Here is a 20,704-nt window from a genome sequence, read left to right as displayed (position 1 = left end):
CTCCATCTCAGCCCCTATTGAATCCAGGGGACATTATTTTCATGGTTGTCCTCTTGGGGCATGCAGGCTGGCCTACTGTGACAGAATGACTCTGACAGCTGTGGCAGCCCAATCATCACTTTTTCTTTCATTTTTTTTTTGTTGATAGTTTTCATCTGCAGCTTTAAAAAAACAAAAAACAAATTAGGAGAAAGCTCTCATACTTAAATAAATGTAATTACTTCAGTATTTTGTGTAAACATAACACTGCTTTTATTGGACGAGGTTAAACGCATTATGTTTTAGTTTAGGTCTAATTATATTAAAGCTGTCCTAATTATGAACGCACTACTGCAAACATATGCACGGTCACGCGTCCGTATGTGCTGCGAGGGTATGCAGGTAATTTGACAGGATTATCAGTAGGTTTGCCTCCACTGTTCTCTCTCTGTCAGCTTCCCGCTGTAGTCGAGTCACCCTGGGAACCTCTGCAGCACATGACCTGAATCTCAATGAGCTTTAGCTGCCACTGACCTCTCTGTCCTACCCTCTCCTTACAGCACGCTGTATACACCTGCGCTGTGTCCAAGCTAACGCCACAGAGCATGCAGAGATGCCTACATGCACCCTGAGGGACTTTTAAATTTATTTCGTTTTGTTTTTTTTTTTTGCTTCATTGCGCCTAAGTCCATTGGAGTATGGGAGGGGAAGTCAGTGCAGTCTTCACATATGCTTTCAGTAACAGCAGCAGGAGGATTCAGGGTGGGAATGTATCTGCCTGCTACTGTCTGAAAGCAGCTCTGTGATCTCAGCTCGGCCCTGAGCAGTGTTATCAGATGAGACACGTTTCACTTAAAAGTTTTCAAAATCATTCCTGGGGCTTTCCACTGCTACCACCTCACATGTGCAGATTTGTGAATAGTGGAAATGCATCTCCTGAAGTCAGTTTTTAGTCCTCATAAGTCAGTTTGAGAATGTTGTTTTGGTACTACTTGAAAAATCTACATTTTTACATCTTGCTAAACCTATTTGCTGTCTTATCAGATGAGCACTGGAGATAGTGGGATTCCCAAAACTGACCTTTTCCCATTTCTCAATTTGCTTATTGTGTTCTGTAAATCACACACGGTCTCTGTAATCTTTGACCTCGATCAGCTTCCTGTGATGTTGCTGAATGTCACAGCTGAAAACCTCCCCTCTGGGAGATGACAGCTCCAATATCTGCCAAGGTATAACTGAACCAGCAGGGGCCCTTGAACCAGCATGGCCCACAACACAACACAAGACAAGACTAAATCAAATTTTTAAATCCTAGCTGATATCCAGTCTAGGGTTGGGCCAGTGTAAAAATGTTCAAACTGGTTCTATATCAAGCTAAACATAGGATCAGACCATTATACCAAATTTCAAAAATTTCAGACAACAACAAACAAGGCGATGGTGGAGGAGTTTATAATGATGTATCTTTTAACAAAGGCAGCTTTGTAGATGGTGTGTAAGACCAGTCCATTAAATATATCGCAACATGGGGACAGGGAATTATTATCACTCTAATACCAATTTTGCCTATTTCACTATTTTTCTAAATGTTTTTATTATTTCCTATGGTGGTATTTTGCTTGAACTATGCTACACTGCCCCAACATCTGTGGTGATAATGCTATGTTTCATCCATAACTGAAAACTTAAAAAAAAAAAGTGCACAAATACCGTGGAAATTAATGTAGAGTTTGGTCAGAACTACCATGTCCCTGTATGTGTCTTAACTTGAGCATAAATGAGCCTTAACTCTGCCATGTCTCATCTTGGCACCCAAAATAAACACAATAACATGTTGATCACTTTGTCATATTGCCTATAACTAATACAATACAAGGTGGTTTTAGCACTGCAACGCTGTAAGCACAGGTTGCTGATGTGAGCTACTTTTTCATTTGCCAGAATGTATCTTAATAACAAATGGCAGTTCAGCTAGTTTGCATAAAATCAGACCGGTTTAAGCTCGTATCAAGACCAGACTGGCAAACCCGGAAATCAATTCTAATCCGGTTCAACGGTGGCTGCTAACTTTGCTTGAAAAACATCATCAGCTCCTTCTCTATTGTCCTCCAATCACCACGACTCCCAAATTCAACCATTCCCTTTGTTCTCTGTCTATCTGGAGCCCAAAGGCATTGGCAGTCTGTTTACCACCCATGCCCACCCACCCACCACACTCCCCCAGGAGGAGTTTGGTGAGCACTGCCCGGCCTGGCTTATTGAAAGTGAAGTGGAGCATACCAACAACTCCTGGAGGGGAACAGTAGAGGGAACACAAAGCTACTTTACACCTGACCTTTATGTTTTTGTTGCTGACAGGAGCTTACTAACAAGAGGTGGGGGTTTGGGGGAGGGGATATTTGGTCTACCCTGAAGTGGAAATCCAAGCGGACATGTGCGCAGACATCGCTGTCATCTTCATTTAGCCTTCCTCTGTCAGTCGGAGCATGTGGAGGTCAGTGTAGCGATGCGAGCATACACATGTAAACAGTAGTAGCATCCTGTGAGCCTATCTTCCAACCTAATAAACCCAGACAGACCCTCCCTGGCCTGGGACTAAGACCGCTGAATCAGGATGCATAGCCTTACTCTAGAATTGGCTGCTCCTGTGTAAACTAGCTCCAGTGCTTTTGTAGATACAGGTCATAAAAAAGGGGGATTGGTGACATTTTCTTGGCATTGTGGATGATGAAAGAAATGTCATCTGCTGAACATGATGTTGCTTTAAGACTGTAACCTTTCTGCTGGGGGAGAGGCTGCATGATATCATGTATGGAGAAGGATGAGAAATCATGTGTCAGCTGCACATCAGGGTGAGGAAGTCACAGCTCCTGCTTTGTGAGGTTGTACAGCATGGTCTGCATTTGTGCACATTTGTCACGCGGAAAATTAAGCATTTTTGTATGATTTTGTTTTTGGGACTAGATGAGAAGGGGAAATTTAAAAAAAAAAAAGTCTTGTTGCACGTGCTCTAAAATGAAAAGGATGGTTAAATAGACAAAAAATAAAAGGTCCCCCACCCCACCCCCCCCAAAAAAATTACCAAGTGTATTTGAGATACATAAACCTAGTAATGAATTCATGAAAAAATAAAGCTCCTCTTGCATGCCACCAAGACTAACAAATAACTCAAAAACAGGAAAAATTCTTGATTAATTGAAATTATAGGGGACCACATTTGACAACAGCAAGACTATATCAAGACTTACATTAACAAACTCTCACAAAAATCATGACGTATAATTCAAGTAAGATTTGTGTTTTGTATTCTTAGTACCTCCCAAACAGACAGCCCTGTGTGACAGGAAACTGAATTAAAAGTGAAACTTATGAAAAAGCCAGACTTCATCGACAAATACAGTCATTTTACCTCCCTGAATGCAGGAGCTGCTCGTCTATCACTGCCCTGATCTGTGATTTGTTTTGTGTTATTTTGTGACTTGCTAAATCCAAACTAATCCTTTAAAATACAAAAGTCAAAGTAAACTGTTTTTCCCTTTCAGGTATGTCTGAGGTGCTGGAGTTATCTAAATTAACTTAAATTAGCTGGAAGTTTTACCTTAGATCTTTTAGCTAGGGTTTGCAATGTTAGTTTCATTATCAATTTTATCCGACCAACAGTCCAAAAAATCCAAAGCTGTTCAGTTTATTATTAGTATGACAATTAAAAAGATCAAATTCTCACATTTAAAAGTATAAAACCAGCAAATGTTTGCCATATTTATTATATTTATATTTATCATCAAAATAGATGTCAGTTAATTATCTCTTTTTTTGACTCAATAAATGCACTAATTGTTGAAGCTATCGCCGAACAGGGGAACAGCTGGTCTAACGTGGCCTCAGTCTGAAGTTTATGTTATTGTGTGACATTGCTGTATCTATATTAACCCTTTAAACACCAGGCTCATAAATGGTTTTACACATAAGAAGCATGAAACCAGCAAAAGTTTGCCTTCTTCACCTAAAAAACTGTCACTAAAACAATTTGATTATCAGAATAGTTGCCATTTAACTAAATGTTGATCAGCTATTCGATTAATGCAAGTGCAGGTGTAGTCTGGATTTAGAACAACCATAAAAATAAAATGATGACCATTTCATTTCTGTGGGAACACAATTGGATATATTGGCATGACATTTGGTCCAGATTTATGTTCCCCACAGAATGAATTGTAATAACTTTGGTGATCCCTTAACTTTTCTTTCCTCCATCCATCAAAAGGGAAATAAATAAATGAATAAGGCCATTAGTTTCAGCGGCTATATTAAATATTTTTAGATTACCAATGTGCTAAATTACCACTGAACATGGTAAACACAATACCTGCTAAACATGTGTGTTTACGTTGTCATTTTCGGCCTGTTAGCACCCTGACATTAGCATTTATCTCAACACATCTGCAGCACTGGCTGCAGACCCTCAGTATTGTGTTGGACAACATTTGGCAGTTACATTTGGCAGCCATTACCAGCTATCAATAAAGTGTGCTATGGTGTGATTTCTGGTGTGTTAACAGTTCACTGAAGGCAACCTGACCAGACGCTGTGCATACATAAAAAAACTGCCAGGATGCTGTCATATAAACAGCAAAGAGGCTTTTTTTTATTGGAGACATTCAAAAACAACCTGCTTCTTTCCTTCCTTCAACCACCTTCTGGAAAGTGTCAGTGCTGCAATATTTGTGCTCATATCCAAAAACCTGTTGTTATCTAAGGCTTTCATAATGTATAAAAGCAGGTATGTTTCTCCTTCTGACCAGAAATGTGGGCTTTTCTTGTGGACATGCATCTCTACCCCACATCCGTATAAACTGTTGGCTAGTTGGTTTGTGTACAAGGTATCCATGACAACGCACAGAGCTGTATGTAAACAGACAAGAGGCTATGCATCGCAAACTGTGGTACAAACCCCAGTAGAGACTCATTTTCTAAATTAGCTGTGTACATGCTTAAAGAATTCTCCTAAAACCTAAATAGTATTAGCATATCAGTCAAGCGTTAAGCTGCAGTACATTTACTTTGGAAGTCGGAAGTTGGAGCTGGTAATAATGTCACACCTAGTTAACCACATTTTAGTATAAGTTGGGAATTCAAGACGTTGTTAGCGATGCAGTTCCACAGCACTGTGTGTTCAACTGTTTACGTGAGACACAAAAAGATAAAAGTTAACTTAAGGGGGAGTTCCAGTTGAAATTTCCAACTGGAAATTCTGACTTCCCGGTGCAAATAGAGTGCAGCATTTATCAGAAAATGCAGCATTCAGTAAGAGGCCTAATTTGGAAAACATTCATATAAATTTAGCAGGGGTGGGTGAAAAAATCAATAGAGCATAGTATTTTCATATTTTTGCACAGCAATATCATAATGATACACGGACACCAAGTTTTTTGTTTTTTCTTCATTATATAAATCATTAATAGCAGCCCACTACAATAAGGTCCACCAGATGCATTTTGCTGCAATAAAAATAATTTAAGTGAGATGAACAGACTGAAAAATGTATCTAATTAGATACTATAGATGTTGACAAAGTTTTTTTTCTTTTGGAACATACAGTCGCTTGCAGTTGAAAACAGGTAAAAAAGAAATCACAATATTTCACAATATATGTAATCACAATACTATACAGCACAACATGTTTCAGATCCTAATAATATTGTATCATGGGGCCTCTGTTGATTCCCAACCCTGACACATAAGCTGTGTTGCAATTAGACTGCAGAGAGTGAGGGCTGTGTTACAGTGTCCTCTGAGCATCTGCATCAGGACGGCAGTCAATCTCTGCGACTTGTGCTTCATTAACGACAGCGCTCTTATTGTGTCGGCTGCTGCAGTGTCAAATGGCAGCACATAACTCCAGTCTGCAACAGCTGCATTTAATCAAGCGCTGGCTGGCTCTAATCAGCCTGTGCCTTACATATCTCTGCTCGGCTCGTGGTCATTTCACACTGACGGCAGATTTATACAAAGCTGGGTATGAGAGAGCCCTGAGTAGGACGGAAGGACTCTGCAGCCTTCACTGTATTCAGCTGCTGTTCTTGTTCCTGCAGCCACTACAACAGTGATACTCAACTTATGGTCCTCAGGCCAAATCTGGCCCCTGATAGGGTGCTAAGTGGTCCCCCAACCATTTCCTAATCACAATAAAAAATAAATTGATTAAGATTGAGAATTGTTTTTGTACTTTAAATATACATGAGGTGCCAGAGTGCATTAAATTGCATCACAAATAGAGCTTGTTTCTAAAAAAGTGCCACTGGAAGATCCCTAGCACTTCCCGACAGAGGTCCTAGCTAAGCCCCCACTGTCCTAAAATCCTAGAAACATCGTAGTCCTTAATCCAAGAAATGTCCTGAAATCCAAGAAATGTCCTAAAATCCAAGAAATGTCCTGAATTCTGAGAAACGTCCTTAACTTCTATAAATGTCATAAAATCTGAGAAACATCCTGAAGTCTATGAAACATCCTAAAATCCTAGACATGTCCTAAAATCCTAGAAATGTCCTAAAATCCTAGAAATGTCCTAAAATTCTTGAAACATATATGTGGCTGGTGCGACTGGCCCCTGGCCTCCTGTCATTTTGCAAAAGTGTCAAAGCAAGTTAAGTACCCCTGCTCTACAAAGCACATTTGTCGAAATTGGTGCAGAAAACATGAGACACAGAACTCATATTTGTTTCGCTTGCTCTATTAGGAAGCTATGTGAGTGTTTGGGAAGGGGTGTGTTTTGGCTAAAGGCCTCTTTCCCTCCAGCCTCCTTGTAGCTCCCCAAACAGTGCCATTACCATATGGAAACAGCTGGTCCTCAGCGGTGGGATGCCCTCTGCGCTGCATGAGGCAGCCAGGAGAGAGATAGTGGTGCTTCACTCAGGAAGGACGGACTTGGGGCGGAGCGGAGAGGCTGGGCGGCTTGTTTGGGGAAGATTATGGATTCGGTTGTGGAAGTGTAAACCCTCGCACTAAGCTGTTAGAGATTAAGTTTTTATTCTGTAAGCATTAATAGGAACACAGGCAGTGTCATTCTTTGCCTTTGAAACACTACATAGATGTACAGGCAGGCAAACGCCTTTATTGTCAGATGAAAAGAGGATGTCGACACAGTTCGGCTGCATGAAGGGGATTCTTGCTGTAGCTTGTGCCTTAGCAACTCACTGTCCTTTTGTGCAAAAGTAGAGGAGAAACTCCTTGAAACTGGATCATTATCCAAGCCGGGGGGGAACTGCTACTATAAACACACGCTCTGTAGCTGTGATACGCTCCACACTGGTGCAGACCAGTCACGAGGAAGCAGCCATGCAGAAATACTCCTGTTGTTTGCCTGACAGAGCTCTGTGTCTCCTTGGGGCGTCTCCAACCGAAGACAGCGGAAATCCCTGACATTTCTTTGACCTTCCATGGGAACGTTCTCGCTCCAAAGTTGTGGTGGCTTTTTGTGGTTTTCGTGTTGTCACATTGCAAGTATTTGTAAGAAAGTGGGCGGTTAAATCAGTCTTCAAAGTATTTGAGTACTGTGAATGTGGGGTGAGTGAGGACAGAGGTGGTCAGGGTCAGACTCTTTATCCCATCCTGACACTGTGTCAGCCTCAGAAGCCGCTGGTCCATCATCAGTGACAGCGATGACACTGAAAACACAGATCAAAGACGGTGTCCAACCCCCTCCAGCTGCAATAGCTGTCTGTGGCCCAATGTGCTGCTGAATACCAGGATGGACGGAGGGAGGGTAGCAGAGGAATGTAGACGGACAGAGTTTTTTCGGTGACATTAACTTCCACAAGGTTTGAGAAGCAGACAAAGCAGTTTGTTTCTCATGTTTTTGTCAGAGTTCTGCCGTTGGGGTTTTTCTGAGTTTGACTGTCCTTCGTTTAAATATGAAATGTCCCTTGTGTTGATTTGCTGAGTTTGGTTAAAAATAAAAATAGCTGCCGTGTCTCTCATATCAAATAGTTTGAAGCTTTGAAGCTTCATTCATAATGTTGACATTTGAATTCAAAATCATTATTCATTCTTTTTTTTGAATTTATTCTCTTTAAACCCAGTAATAATGTACAGTTTCAGATAAAAATTAGGCAACACTAATATTATTAGTATTATACTATTTGTAGAATTAGATTCCAGGTGTGGTATCTTACCTCTTTAACCAATGGGGTAGTTTAGTCCAAGGAGTTTTGTAGGTTGTCAGTGTTAATGTAAAGTGCATGCACTTTCTTTCTCTTAAATCTAGATAGTGTGTTAGTAAACATATTTTAATTACTATCTGCTTAGTGTCCCCTATAAGCTCCAGATAGCTTCAGGTTGTCCCATTTCCCATCTCCATTAAATCTCATCAATTCAGCTTATATTTTAACCTCTTTTCAGAATCAGAACCAGTTTATTGTCACTTCCATATATAGTTTTGCAACAAAACTGAAATGAACTTACTAGCTGCCTAAGATTGTTTACGATAGATACAATCCAGACATGTTCAGTATCTGCAGAGAGTTGTAAAGTCCAAATTTATTTCAAAACATAGATGTGACCATTGCCAAAATTTTGTAAAATATATATCATCTTAAATGATTTTCTCCCCATCACCCAGCCCTATCGTTAATCCATATTGGTTGGTGATTAGTCATTCAGAAACATTTTTCACTGCAGTCAAAAAAACTGTCTGCTCTCCCACTTTCTGCACACAAAGTGAGGCACACACCCGTGTTAAAGCTCTACCAGCAATCTAAAAGCACCATAAATAATATGTATTCATTAAAGTAAACAAAAAACTAACTCATTTGATTTGATGAATCAATTTGTTTAAATTGAGGATTTTGTTCAGGGGTGTCTAACGTTGTTTTAAGGTGGTGACATTAAGAGAGGCTCCGAATGTTAAAAAAAATTACATTCAGTCCAGCCACAGTTGCTTTACAGAAGAGTGTTATTTTAACCAGAATTTCTTCTCCTCCTGTTCACAGCAAAAAGCCTCAGGCAAGGTGCTGTTCGACCTGGTGTGCTCCCACATGAACCTCATCGAGGGCGACTACTTTGGTTTGGAGTTTCAGAACCATCAGAAGATGATGGTGAGTGAGGATAAAAACTGAAGCAAAATCCTCTTATACATCTCAGAATTAGTATTGCTTGTAAGAGGCTGCTTAGTGATGTTTTTATCCTCTGTTCTCCTCAGGTTTGGTTAGATCACATCAAGCCCATTATCAAGCAGCTCAGACGTGAGTGTTTCTAAATGGTTTATACATTTTTTCAAGGCATCTTTTTCTTTAATTGTTTCACTGTTTCAACCTGAAAAAAAGCCATTGAATCAGTTAAGAGTAACAAAATAGTTGGAGCTGTGTGTGTCTGTTTTGTATTTTATGCTACCAAGCAAAATTCACTGAGAGACCTACACTTAGTGGTCAGGTTATTTGGTATACCTAGCAAAAAAAAAACTGCAGTCAAATACAACAGTCCTACAGTAAATATTATCTTCATGAAGGTTGTTTTTTTTTTTTTTTAATCTGTTTGAGAGCTTTAATATTTGTTTCGGAGGATGACTGCATTTGTTTTGTTTAGCTGTACCTAATAAACTAACAACTGAGATGGTTTTGTTTTATTATAAAACTCATCCCACACAGGACCAAAGCACACCATCTTGAGGTTTGCTGTGAAGTTCTTTCCTCCAGATCACGCCCAGCTCCTGGAGGAGCTGACAAGGTGAGCACATAAATGAACTCCCTTTATCTCTGCATCATGCATGTCCTCCAGTCGGCTCCAAAATGTGCATTTATTTACATTCTGTCAACGTAAATGACTTCAGCTGTGACTGAAAGCGATCGTAGAACATAAATGAAACATGTGCTCCTGTTCCCAGAAGATTTATTCCCTCTTCTTCTTTGCACTTGTGTCATGGCTGCCATGTTTCTGATTTAGCCCTCTGGAGATTAGCGTGGAGCTAATGATTTTCTGGTTTCTGTTTCCTCGCCTCTGTGGAGCGGGCTCATGACTTGCATATTTTCATGGTCAGAATGGATAAATAATAGGCGTACAGAAAGTAAATGTCCCTCTCACACTCTTGGGTATGTACTGTTAGGCTTGGTTAAGACCTCACCTTTATTAAAAAGCATGCTTTTGGTGGTTTTTCTTGTTTTTTTCCTGCCAAAGTGGGCCCTTCTCCATCATGAGGTCAGGTAGCAGAACTATGAATTTTATCAGGTGCATTGATGAAACTGGCTTTTTTTAAACACTTTTTATCCATGGACCTCTGAATTTTGTGCGCACTCTGGTCCATTCATTTGTATTTGATATTATGACTTAATTTTCATTATTTAAACTTATTACTATACCTTTTATTAAGACTGCATTCCTGCTCTGGCTTACATCCAAGAGGAGCAGCACTGTAACACGAGACAGTCAGTAAATCTTCAATAAATGACTTCACTCAACTTATTAATCACTGAATCCAAAATGTGCACCTGTGCCAACTTCTTTTGGAAGTCTTGTGTGAAATTAAAAGAGCTGCGGTACATTATATTTAATCCGAAATTTAGTTACAGAAGCTCCCTTGTACACCCAGTGTCAATTCAGTACATGGTGTGTCTAATTGAGTTTCATTTGATCTTGCTCCGGTGCTGAAACAGGGTGTCTACAGGTCCTTCAAAAGTCTTAAAATGTCTTAAATTTGATTTTATTAACATTTGGCCTTAAGGCAAGACTCCCCGTGTAAAATCATGCACAGGTCAGATTTTAGGCTATTTTGCTTTGATTATATATAGATAATAATATATAGAATTTATGCAAAAATCTCAGAATGGGGCCAAATGTTTTATAGCTGTTGGCAGTATTTTCTAATTTAAGGAGTGATAAAAAGAGTTATATAAAATTATCTCTGTAAAAATATTTGATTCTAATATGACAACAAAGTGAAACAAGAATTTTGAACAAGGCTTTATTCAATATTTGGTTTCTGTTCTGGAAATGTTTTCAAATCAGTAAGTTTTTAATTAGATAATGCCTCATTTACATTTTTAAAGATGAAATTTCACAAAACTTGGAGTTCTTGACAAAGTGGTTGGTGATTCATTCATTTCAGATTCACAATATTAAACACACAGCAAGTATGATTACAAAGTATTTATTCACAATAAAGAAAAAATGAATGCACAATATAAAATCTAAGAAAAAGCAAAGGCCTGTGGGAAATTGAGTTCAAATGGCTTTCTTTGTGGAATGATCAAAGGAGGCAACAGCAGCCATTTTAAAGAGACAGGAACTTACAGGACATGCCTTATGTGTCCATTTCAGATTTGCACAAATGAACAAATTATCTGTGGAGTCCAGTGGTCCCAATAACCATATTCCTACATAAAACCTACCACTACAGTGTACTAATACTCCTTACCATTATAATTAACTGCAATGCTTGAGTAAAAACATTTCAGTCTTAAATAAGGTTAAAAATATATTGAAAAGATCTTTAAAATCATTAAATTTAAGTGCCCGATACCGGTCGACACCCTGTGGAAACCGCGACCACATTTGCTCTACCGAATGTGTGAAAGCTGTTTGTGTTTGTGTCCAGGTACCTGTTTGCCCTCCAGATCAAACAGGATGTTTCTTGTGGACGTCTGACCTGCAACGACACCAGTGCCGCACTGATGGTCTCTTACATTATCCAGTGTAAGTTCATCATGGCTGTTTTTCCCTCATTTAGCTCAAGAGACCAAAGACTCCACTGATCAGATAACTGTCTTTAAAGACACATTGTGCTTTTTTCCCCCCACACAGAGCTTATCATCAAACATTGTCATATAGCACACTGTGCAGCATTGCAAATTGATTATCTGTGTGTTGCTATGGATACCTTTCAGCCAGATGCCTGAATATAATCTTGTACGACTGCTTCAGAACAACCTCATGGCAGAAAATACTGAGCATTTTTTATAACCTGACATTTCTGAGCAACAGTCTGTAAGCTAAAAGGGATCAAAGACAACATGCATGGTGATGGAGATTACTTAAATGTTGTGTCCATATGTACAGTAAACATGCAAAATAGCAGATTTTTTTTTTCTTTTTCACATGAATATTACCCTAAAACTTACATTTTGGGGGAGTAGAGTATAGAGACTCTGAGAATCTTTGCTAAGAAACATTTAAAAGGATAGTTTAGATTTTTTAAAGTGAAGTTATATGTGTACTTATCCATTGTCAGTGTATTTCATACAGTACATGTCAGTCGGCACGCCCCAGATTGGAGAAGCAGGCGAGTGTACCGACATCAAAGCTAAGCAATGCACTGCTATGGGTAGGGGTAGCAGTAAAATGTATTCTAGCCACACAAAAAAACAGTTTAAGTCTATATTATATTGAAAATATTAGCACCACTTTACTTTACTGCAGTCCAACAGATTACTCAAACTGTTGTATTTGTCTTTTAAAAGCCAAACCCTACTGAGAAAAATAGTCATTTAACATTGCTGAACACAGAGGCTGCCGTCATCGATTAAATTTTGTGTTGTTGTGAGACTTTGGTGTTTGAAATGGTTTATTCAAAAACACCAAACTCACACAATAACACAAAAAAACTAACTGATTGAGGCAGCAGCTCTTGTGATCAGCAAACTTAAATTACTGTTTTTCTCAGTGGAGGCTGGTGGCTATAGCAAGGGCACAGAACTGAACTGCTTCCCCATCGGAGCGGGCTGTCTGAAGGCAAAGTAAAGCAATGAAAATACACTGACTTTTTTCCCCTTTACTTTGTTGCCTATCTTTATTATCTCTACAACAAAAACATGAACTTTCTTCTTTCTTCTCCCCAATTTTTCAGCTGAGATCGGGGACTTTGAGGAGAGTCAGTGCCGGTCACACCTCCTCAACAACAACTACATCCCAGATCAAATGCCCCTGATTGACAAAATCATGGAGTGTCACTCAAAGAATATGTGAGTTTCTGGAACTGGAGTGCTGTGTGGTGTGTGCATAAGACATTTCTTTGATCCTAGTCGTAGTTTCTTTTTAGCTGCGTTCGTAAGTCACTGAAACCATGATTGAAAAACAGTTATTCCTTACCCATGAACAAGATCGTTTGTTTCAGAGCTTGTGCATGTCCCGTGGGGAAGTTTCATTATACAGGCGACACGTTCAGGAAATCATTGAATGAATGGGTTCTTTCTCGAGAATGCTCTGTGCAGTTTTTTATTATAACTTGGAAAAACTAGTCATTGTAAGCTGAGCTTGTGGCCAGAGCTGGATACTTTTCTCTACTTCTCTTTCAACAAAAGGTTGCATTGCTCCCAAAAAAGGACTGAGAACTTACTCCAACCCACCAAATGACTCACGCAGCTGTTGTGAGCTGGGTTAGTGGGTTAAAATCACAGATTTCCTGAGCCTATTCTCACATGTCCAATGCAGGAGTTTGTGTGAAGTAAAGTGAAATATCAGCCTGGAGTTTAAGAGTGGTATGCTGCTGGGAGTATATGACTGGAAACTTTCCAGATCTCCTCCCACCATTCTCCCTCAAAATGTTCTCATCAGTGCACATATTTGAATCCGAGCTTTGCCAAGCCTTGTCTCACCTCTGTGTGCCAGAGGTGGACACACAGTGGGCAGCCGCTACATGAAAGGAGCTCCGTTAGATTTGAGTGCTCTCTCATTTGCCCGTTTTCCAACCAAGGGTTTTTTTGTAGTTGATAACTGAAACTGCAGCTTTTTCGGCCGGGTGCCATGCTGAGTTAAATCTTTTATTAAGCACCACACACAGGAAACAGGAAGGCTTATCCACTGATAAGAATTAGGAAAGTTAGTTAGTATTTGCAACCCCTCCCAACCTTCCACCACTGCTCCAAAAACTCAGATAAACATTAGAAACCTGGATCCACTCAGACTTGGCCTTTTGACCTCAATTAGTGAGACACGCAGCAGGACGATAAGCCAGGATTTAATTTATTTGTCCGAAAATTTGCTGAAAGGATAATGAATGCAACAGTTTGCACTTTAAGTCAAAGTGTTAACACCTGGAAGTAAGATTAGCCCTTTTAATTTAGCTGTGCCTTAATTCACCCTCCCTACTTCAGCCTCTTTTTCTCAAAACATGCATTTATACAATACCAACGTGGAGATTTGAGGATAAGGTCACTGTTATTGTGTGTGTTTTTCATAATGTCGACAAATCTCATGAATAGACCAAAACCAATAATGAGCCAGTTTATCACTCAATACTTCCTCAATTCCTTGCCCTTTCTGTGGCTCTCAGCCCCAGAAGCACAATTATTCTTAACCTTTAAAAACAGATCAAAAATAGATGGTTTATTTTCTTTTTTAAAAAAGCTTAGCAATTTCCTAATGCAGCTGGGCACTGTAGTTCATAGCAAATGTGACGGAAACATAATTAAATAGTGCAATTGCTGAGGACTGTTTGCAGCTGCAGATTAATACGCATTTGGTGCTAACTGGAGTATTTACAGCAGAACTATGCATAAAGTATTAACGTGAATAAACTGAAGCGCCGGCGTTCATTGTAATGATGAAATATGTCACCTAGCGCAGCAGTGTGGCTGATTTGTGTTTTTTTTAGTAGTTTTTGACAATATTTGACATAGATGGATTAGAAGAAGTTATGTCAGGCTGTTGCTACACAAACAACTCTTGTTAGTAGCATGACCTAGCTTTTATTTGTTTTGACCTTTTCATTGGATTATGCATGCTACATGAGAATCAAACCAGTTTGGGACCCAGTTATCCCCTCCTGACAATCATTAGCAAAGAGCGTTTTTTTTTTTAGGCTTCTAAAGATCATCTTGGCACACTTTCCTGTGGTGCGAGGCGTGCTAAAGACTCATATATTCTCCTTTTAGGTACAAAAATAGATGTGTCTGTTTTGGACATTGTTACTGTCACAGCCCTCATACTTCCATACTTGGCATAGATCCAGTCAATAAATGGCACTAAAGGGCAGAGTCATAAGCTTCACACAGCAACAACAAATGGTGGAGAAGGTCGTGTACTTTCAGAGGCCGCGTTATAGACAGACATGGTGGCCATGAAATACATTGTTGCATGTGGACGCAGAATTCTTTTACTATATTATCAATTTGTTCTGCTCTGCCATTTCTAAATGTTATTTTTGTCATATCTAGCTTCAACTGACTACACTACCCTACTACTACAAATATTCAGTATGTTTAATATTAACATCCAAAATCAGGTTGTAAGGAGGGATCCCTGTGGATCGCTGGCGGTCTTTCATTTTCTATTGGGGTTTAACTCAGAATTGACTTATCTCCAGCTCACCGTATAACATGAACAGGCCATGTCCACGCCATCTCCATGACTTTAACTATATTTATTTCCTTTTTGCTTAATGAATTTTCTGTTAAAATTATTGAAAAACTACAAACTAGTTCTTCCTGCCCGTTTTCTGCCACTATTGTTTATTCTAAAGACAGTCACGTTTGGCCTGGACAGATTTGTTAGATTTCTGGTTTTACAGGTGGGGACAGGCTGCTCTCCAGAGACTGTGGGAACAAAACTGTTAAATGCATCATTATATGTCATCATGTGTAGAGTCGCTCACATTATCATCTGTTAAGATTTAAAAAAAATCTCTAATCCTTTTAGTTGACAATAAGAGAAATATAAAACATCTCCAGCCTTATTCACTAACATGTCACTGTTGTGTTTTATTTTATTAGAGGTCAAACACCAGCAGAATCAGACTATCAGTTACTAGAAGTGGCACGCAGGTTGGAAATGTATGGGATTCGTCTCCACCCTGCCAAGGATCGTGAGGGCACGAGGCTAAGCCTGGCTGTGGCTCACACCGGTGTCCTGGTCTTTCAGGTCAGCCAAACAATTTTGTCGGTCAACATGTGATGTAGTAAGTCGTCTGCATGATACAGATGTGGTTATGAGAAAACTTGTGAGTTATTTGTGCTGTAGGTGCACCTCAGTAGATGTTTGGTGGTAAAAAATGTTGTGTTTTTTAAAGCCAGAAGTATAAAATGTTATTTTTCATCATTGCAGGGACACACAAAGATTAACGCCTTCAACTGGTCTAAAGTGCGTAAACTCAGTTTCAAGAGGAAACGTTTCCTCATCAAGCTGAGACCAGATCTAAATGTAAGTGATGTCCCCCAATCACACTGTAAAATACAAAAGTCATCAGTGTTTTTCTGTTTAAGCCATGTTTTTTAATGTTCCCCAGAGTTCATATCAGGACACTCTGGAGTTTCTGATGGGCAGCAGGGACTGCTGTAAAGTCTTCTGGAAGATCTGTGTGGAATACCACGCCTTCTTCCGCCTCTTTGAGGAACCTAAGCCCAAGCCTAAGCCTGTGCTCTTCACACGAGGCTCCTCCTTCAGATTCAGGTGAGTTGCATCATAAAGCTGCTCTCTGTCTCTCAGGACTGCAGTCTCCCAAAATCACTAACGGCTCTCCAAGAATAGCTCATTATCATCTCTCCTGTATTTGTCTCTGCAGCGGCCGCACACAGAAGCAGGTGATTGATTATGTGAGGGAGTCTGAGTTTAAAAAGATCCCATTTGAAAGGTAAAGGCTGCAGACATTTTTGACACATTTGGTCGAGGTGAGGGTGCTCGGGGTGTTTAAAGCTGACCCTTAACATCTTGTCTGCCAGGAAACACAGTCGGGTCCAACACAACAGTCGCGCCCAACATAATATCCGCCTGTCGCCTTTGCCTTCTCCTCGCCGCCATGAAGTGCCAGTAGATGTGAGTGTCTCAGTTTTTCAATGCATTGACAGTTGACAATTATCCTCATGTCAGCTTATGAATCTCAATAAGGTCATTATGCAACCCATTTACACAAAGAAAGCCTCAATGTCAGCGTTTCAAGTTTTGTTACAGAAAACAGTTACTTTGCATTAAAAGTTTCTTTTTTTAAATATTGTTCAGTATTACACTCAGTATATTCCAGGTCATATTTGAAAATCACATCCTCTGCAAAATATTTTTTCATTTGGAAATAACTTGCTACATCCAATTTTGTGGGTTTTTTTCGGGGTTCAATATCTTGCTCAAGGATAATTTGACATGTAGACTAAACCTCCATAAATTACCTTCTGAGCCACAGTCGCCCTGTTTTAAATTTGAATATTAGGTTTCAAGTATATAGCAGAGGACAGTACCCAAACAAGGGGATACTCAGAATCAGAATAAGGTTCATTATCACATAAGTTTTTACTTAGAGGGAATTTGCCTTGGTGATTGTTGCATACAATAAACATATTAAGAAGAAATAAAAACAATGGAAAAATACTGCAACAGTCAAGAATGTAGATTTAAAGTAGAAAAATTCATGGGTAGAATGTAGCAAAGTAAATTTACTCAGGTATTGTACAAATTTAAGGTATTTTTACTTTACTTGAGTATTTTAACAACATGCCAACTTGCAATTAATGCCAATGCTGGAAAGGCAGGTTTTTCTGCAGGACTCTTCGCCATTTAATCAGGCTTTCACAGAGGGGACAAGCACGCACATCTGCATTTATAAAACAGCTAACAGCAGCGCCCTGTCTCTGAAACGACCTGTGATTAGCCAAACTCCCCCATCACAAGCTAGATTTTTTAAACTAGTCTAGTTTTCTTTAGGTCCACTTGAGTTACAGTTTATGATGGGTTTTTTTTTTGCTCGGTTATGCCAAAATGAAACAGCCTACCACAGCTTTAATAAAACATACTCTTGAAATGCTGTAATTCTCTTCCTGTGTCTCTCTCTGTCAGATTGGTGCTCCCGTGGACAGACTAGGCTCTCCCTCTCGGCGTCATTGGAAGGAGTCGGTTTTGGTGAGTGCAGAAGACCCCTCGGCCTCGAGGACCACACGGGCGAGCCCATCTCACCAGAGAAACGGCCATGAGGAGAGAACGGGGTCTGTGTCCAGGACTGAGGAGAGAAGAGGCTCAACACGACAGACCCACCCAGAACATCTGAGTACAGGTCCAGCATCTCGGGCTGCTACAGGCAGCAGCTCTTCCATCCCCTTCGTTGACTGCAGTGACTTAGATAGTGAATATAACCAGGCTATAAGGCTGAATCACAGTTATAGGGAGCAGCCCATGCTCCGCCGGGGGTCTGGCACTGGGAGCATAAATGGGGCTCTGCAGGCCCAGCAGGAGCACTTTCTTGGTAGGATGCGATACAGGGAGTCCCCTTCCTCTTCTAAGCAATCGCTCAGCATGAGTCTTGAGCTGGTTGACTCTCCCAAGCAGTCATATCAACAGGTAGACCAGAGTCCGGTCCATATGCCAGACCTCAGTGCCCACAATAGAGACAGGCATAGCAGCAGCCCTCTCACAGCCCCACATATGGGTTCACGCAGTGGCGTCACCAGTCCAGCTATGGAAAATCATCAGTCAAGCTCCCTCGGTTACGCTGAGCAGAATGGCTTCGGTTCTGCTCCTCCTCACTTCGAGGAGGGAAGATACTCCCCGATCCCGAGCCGCTCTCGTTTACAAAAGCTTCACAAAGTGCGTCACCACTCTGAGGCAGACCCAAATCAGGGATCATCATCCCCGGGCCATGAATCACGTCCTGTCCTGTCTCGGGCTGAACGTATGGCCGCTCTTGAGCGCCGCATGGTGGCCAATGGCCTCTCAGTAGCGGGCAGGTCGAGGGCCAGCCCGGGGCAGAAGCGCTTAGGGAAGGCCGGTGTGACACATGTGGGGCCGATTCACATGAATGACTGCACCACCACCAGTGGTTCAGAGTCCAGTGAGTCTGAGGTGGAGACAAACCGGGGCAACTGCAGCAGCCCCCTGACAGCTGGTAATCCAGTGGAGGCTAACTCTACTTACGCTATACCCAGGAACAAGTTTTCCTTTGGCAGCCTCCAACTGGATGAGGAGGCAGATGAGGACGCATGCCATGCCTTCAGTGATGAGGATGGCGGACAGATTTTCAGCTGTTAGCGCACAGAGAGCTTTAAATCATCTCCACAGGAGAGTTTAAAGGGTTTAGATTGGGTCCAGATGGTGTAAGAAAAGCAGGGTTCAGTGTGTGACAGATTATGTCTGTCAGAGGACGATTCAAATCTCCACGCTCCATGTTCACAGTAGTCTTTTGAAGCACAGCGGTACCTACTAGAAGCACTTTATGAGCCCAGCATCAGTCTCTCTTTCATGGAGAGGCACTTCCCTTTACGAAATTTCTTGAAGGAAAGAAACTGCTCAGGGTTTTCTTGTTCGTCGCATGGAGGAGGGTTTATTTATCAGCCTCCCAGTTCTCTGATTGTTTAGCATGTTCCTGCAGATATGTGTAAGTGCCATGTTAGGATTTAACACTAAATTAATTATTAGAAACTACAGACTACAGAGGAGTTTTAAACTTGAGAATGGTCAAAAGAGAATTGATTGCTGAAGTTGCACTTTTCATTTAGAACAAAGTCAGTGTGAGTCGTTCATTGTCTGTGTCTCAGATGCCTTATACCTCCCATAGGGAAATAAAGATATTTCACTGTTGTTCGCAGACATTTCTGTTTGCTATTAAACTGATTACGTTGGTAAAATGTTGTACAGTTTTCTGCATTAAACACTTTGTACTCGTTATACGTCTATTGTGGAGTACTAAAAGACCTGTGGAAGTGTAAATTGTGGCAGTAATTGTTGATTTTATAGACATTTATTGGGAATAATCCCTCTGTCTTGTTTGATCGATTGATACTTTTGATGCTGCATCTGGCCTGTGATTGTTGTTAGAGTAGTAAGTATCTGCCTGAAGTGTCTGCAGTCGGAGTGGAAAATAATATGCTGCAATTTGAACACCTGATTGCAATTCAGTATTGTTTATGTTTACAGTACCTTCTGCTCGTTACTAACTTGAAACAGAAACGTGTTTTATTCCAAAATGTTCTCATCTCAGGTTGTCAAATACCCACACTTCCTTATGCCTTTGGCATGTGACGTGTCATGAGGGTACCCTTTGACGTATCTATGAGACCCTCTCCTGGGTAAAAAAAATAGACTGTATATAAAGATGGACAAATCGTCTCTACTTGCTTCCACTGTACAAAGAGGAAGCCAAAATATCACGGCTCCGGCCCTCTTGTGCTGGTGATGTCATTTGGAGCCAGAGTCTGCATTGCTTTTACACTGAAACAGACTTTTTGATAGACAGAGGACACTAAAAGGCATGTTCTAAGTGGAAGTGTTTATTAGACGCGTCCACCTCTCCTCCCACTGTCCCCACACAGACTTTCTCGCACTTTATACTGCGTCACTTGATCTGCACATTTAGTGATGCTGCCAATAGGTTTACATTGAAGTTAGTTAAAAGCTTGTTGCATCTTAGAAAGATGCTAAAGAGTGTCTTCAGCATCACAGAATCACATGCTGAGGGACGTGACAAAGAGCGATACTTGACAACCTGGGAATGAGAATGGTCTGTTTATTTACAGAGGTGGTAGAAACCTGCAAAATATACAGTAACAGAAGTGAATATAAGCTCGCAATATGTTTGTGAATATTGTCTAAAAGCGTTAGAAAGAGCAGCAGTGGTTTGGTCAGGCTGAGGTGAAGGTAAATGTTTGTTGCAGTGGTAGTTTAGCCACTCCACAACAGTTTACAGCTCTTACGCTCACTATTGACATCCCCCTCTGCACTTGACTTTTGCTCGAGTATCTATTTCATATCAAGCTTAGTCCTTCAACAGCTATGGTGTCATCAAAATCTGTACTACTTTACCAAGTTCTCAATCTCCTAAACAAAA

The 20,704-nt window shown here is 40.5% G+C and overlaps 1 protein-coding gene across 3 annotated transcripts in view; it reads left to right on the top strand.

The window, feature by feature from the left end:
- Positions 1-20,704, top strand: part of LOC121948780 (FERM, ARHGEF and pleckstrin domain-containing protein 1-like) — a 75,980-nt gene that overhangs the window by 34,730 nt on the left and 20,546 nt on the right. For all 3 annotated transcript variants that reach the window (XR_006106184.1, XM_042494246.1, XM_042494245.1), the window contains exons 3-13: positions 8,967-9,071; positions 9,176-9,218; positions 9,621-9,699; positions 11,564-11,661; positions 12,812-12,926; positions 15,675-15,822; positions 16,006-16,101; positions 16,187-16,350; positions 16,463-16,531; positions 16,620-16,713; positions 17,725-17,938. Coding sequence is in view for 2 of the 3 variants with exons in the window: in XM_042494246.1 (XP_042350180.1) it covers positions 8,967-9,071; positions 9,176-9,218; positions 9,621-9,699; positions 11,564-11,661; positions 12,812-12,926; positions 15,675-15,822; positions 16,006-16,101; positions 16,187-16,350; positions 16,463-16,531; positions 16,620-16,713; positions 17,725-17,938 (1,225 nt within the window). In the remaining variant the exon portion in view is untranslated. The remainder of the gene's footprint in view (positions 1-8,966; positions 9,072-9,175; positions 9,219-9,620; positions 9,700-11,563; positions 11,662-12,811; positions 12,927-15,674; positions 15,823-16,005; positions 16,102-16,186; positions 16,351-16,462; positions 16,532-16,619; positions 16,714-17,724; positions 17,939-20,704) is intronic.

Source organism: Plectropomus leopardus, chromosome 10, assembly GCF_008729295.1.
Source record: "Plectropomus leopardus isolate mb chromosome 10, YSFRI_Pleo_2.0, whole genome shotgun sequence".
In the NCBI taxonomy this organism is placed as follows: Eukaryota; Metazoa; Chordata; class Actinopteri; order Perciformes; family Serranidae; genus Plectropomus; species Plectropomus leopardus.
The sequence above is the reverse complement of the archived record's forward strand: the minus strand, read 5'-3'. Positions and strand labels throughout refer to the sequence as shown.